General features: G+C 30.4%; 1 protein-coding gene across 1 annotated transcript; it reads right to left on the minus strand.

The window, feature by feature from the left end:
• Positions 1-1,102: 1,102 nt before the first annotated feature.
• Positions 1,103-1,913, minus strand: LOC143632797 (agamous-like MADS-box protein AGL61). Its single transcript, XM_077101220.1, has 3 exons — positions 1,865-1,913; positions 1,448-1,542; positions 1,103-1,330 (listed from the first exon to the last, which is right to left on the minus strand). The coding sequence occupies exons 1-3, from the start codon at positions 1,911-1,913 to the stop codon at positions 1,103-1,105; spliced, it is 372 nt and encodes a 123-aa protein (XP_076957335.1).
• Between the last annotated feature and the right edge of the window lie 970 nt (positions 1,914-2,883).

A 2,883-nucleotide genomic window follows, 5' to 3' on the forward strand; every position in this document is an offset into this window, starting at 1 on the left:
CCTACACCTTTTTCATTATATATGTATATTATGTTCATTAAATAACTATTAAAGAAATAAACTAAATCAGCCTATTTGATTAATTTCTTTTCTCAGAGTTCTGATATTAATTTTATTAAAAACATATATGTATTCGAAATAAATCTAACTATTAGAGTATCCTTAACTATACTGAGCGACATTACCATACTGACAAGATGACGAACGGAACCGGTATCGATCCAACATCACAGGTACCTAGTGTCTATATTATCATTATCAGGATTGATATTGGTATTCGACTTTATGATTTTCGATCTATATGAACACATGTTGATATCCTTCGCAACATAGGTACCGTTCTCAAAATATCAAGACCGGGATCGGTATTCATTTTTATGGTTTTCGATCTATTCAAAACTCAGTCGCATTATGAGAGTACTATACTAGTTTATGCTTAAATGACAAAAGCTACTGATTTTTGTTGGTTCAGACCCCAAGTTAACACACACAAACACACGTATATGTATGTAGTATTTGAATATATAATATGTAATGAGAAGATGATATTATTATTATTAGGTTTATAAGTAATGGATGAAAGAATGTTGCAAGAAGTAAACACAAAAGGCACACTCTCATTCAATAAAGTAAGGCTATATATAGCCATCAAGTATAACCAACTAAACATGAAAATAGCAACAACCTTCTAGTTAACCTAAAGAATCGGTACAACCCACTATCCCTCTTGCATACTTCCAACGTACACTTTAAAATGAATGGGTCAAACTCTATCAATTATGACTAAACACAAATTAATTAAACAAAACATAAAACAATAAATAAATGCTTTAGTCTCCATATTCCATCCATGCATATCACGTCATACCTCATGTGAACATAACTCTTGAAACTTATGCTTATTTCATGCAAACAAAGACCCTAAATCCATGACCCACTTTAACCCGTCAAGATTAAACCAACAATTTTCTTATGACTGATAACCCTAAAAACATAAAATGACCATATTGAAATTGAAGAACAAACTAAAATACAAAACAATAAGCGCATTAAAATTGATGGACAAATCCACCAAGGGAGATCCAAAGGCCTATGCCATTTGTCACTCAATATGCTTTTCAGCAGCCTCTCCCAGTTGCAATAATGCCATCTTCAATTGCGCAAGATCTGCGTATCCAATATTATCCACAGGTCTATCCCACCAGTTTTGTTCTTGGCTCGCCATCCTCTTCTTTTGAAGTTCTTCATTGGTTTTCTTCGCAGACTCCACCTCACTGTCCATTTTGGTGAGCTGAGTGTTGAGTTCTTTGATGTTGGCATCGCGAAGATTCTGCACACAGTGAGATGTTGAGCTTGCAGTAGGAATTGGGTTTAGGAAGCGATTTATAATCTCCTCAACGTCAGGTTTCCCAAACGAGTACACTTTTCATTTGGTATGCGAGTGCACAATGACGGCTAGTTGCGCCCCACAAAGGGTGCAAAGCTCACTTGCTTTCTTAAAAACTCCGGACCGGCGTTTGGTGTAAGACACGGGTACATAACCTAGTAATTAATATTACAGCCCAAGTAATTAATAAACAATATTCGCTTTTTGTTAGGAATATGTATAAAGTTGTTAAGAATCTGTACATTGACTGCGTAAATTCAAAAATCATTTGAAATAATTAATGGCAATTGATCGATTTAAGGAAAGCTTTTCATGCATATATGCTAATGTTTTAATTGTTCTAATATATGTTAATCCTTGTTAACTTTATAAATTTTCTAGTATTTTAAAAATAATTGATATTACAACCAGCTAAGGATTAGTAAACATATTTTGTTAGGAATCCATACAAACGAAGTTATTATAAGGAATATGTACCTTGACCGCGAAACTTGATCAGTACATCTAACGCAAATGTGAAATTCATGGCAATTAATTGCTTGAAGGAACAATTTTCAAGCATGCTAATGTTGAATCCTATTAGTATATGTTAATCTTTGTTAATTTTATAAATAATGATATTTACAGGGTAATTAATAAACAATATTCCATTGACTGCTAAGAATTCGTACAAACAAAGTTGTTAAGAACTTGTACCTTGACCATGTAAATTTAAACAGCAGTAGCTCTATCGCATTTTTAATAAAAGACCGATTACCAAACAATTGAAATAAAAAAAAAACATGATTTGAATAAAATATTAGTTAAAAAACGTGACTTGGAAAAAAAAACATGAACACTAAAATAACATTTGTTTCGATTTGAATGTAGGATGATGAGATAATAAATAATCTTTATGTTTTATTTAATTGAGTAATTAAAACAAAAGAAATTTTAGATAAAAGACAAATTAGATTTTAATAAATTTATCTTTTTGAAGTTGGCTAATAAGAATCTCACCTTATAAAATAGTTGTGACTGGTACCGCATATCACACTAATTGTTTTCATTGGAAATATGTTAAAGAAAACTTAACTTCATTAAGTTTTTTTTTATAAATATAAAACTAATGTTTTAGGCTTTTGATCGGAATGATGATACAGTCAATTGATGTAAAACTTACCTCGAAACGATGCTTCAATTCGGGTGTTTAAACTTTCAAAACAAAAAATTAAGTCTTATGGAGCACCGCGTCGAGACAAGTTTTACATCAATCGACTAGTATATAAATATATAAATACTTTTTTATAACTACGAATAAAAAGGTGTTCATAGAATGTATCTACGAATAAAAAATGATAATATTTTTTTATAACTAAAAATAAATATATAAATACTCATAAATAAGAAGAATACGAGTGAAACTTATAACTTTAATGATTACCAAATATAATAATTTAAATCTTTGCCGATATACCCTTTGATATAAATAAAATAAAAAATAAGAAAAGAAAAAT

The sequence above is a fragment of the Bidens hawaiensis genome, unplaced genomic scaffold (assembly GCF_021521415.1).
Source record: "Bidens hawaiensis isolate Kalapana, Puna unplaced genomic scaffold, B.hawaiensis_p1.1 tig00006534_1, whole genome shotgun sequence".
NCBI lineage: Eukaryota > Viridiplantae > Streptophyta > Magnoliopsida > Asterales > Asteraceae > Bidens > Bidens hawaiensis.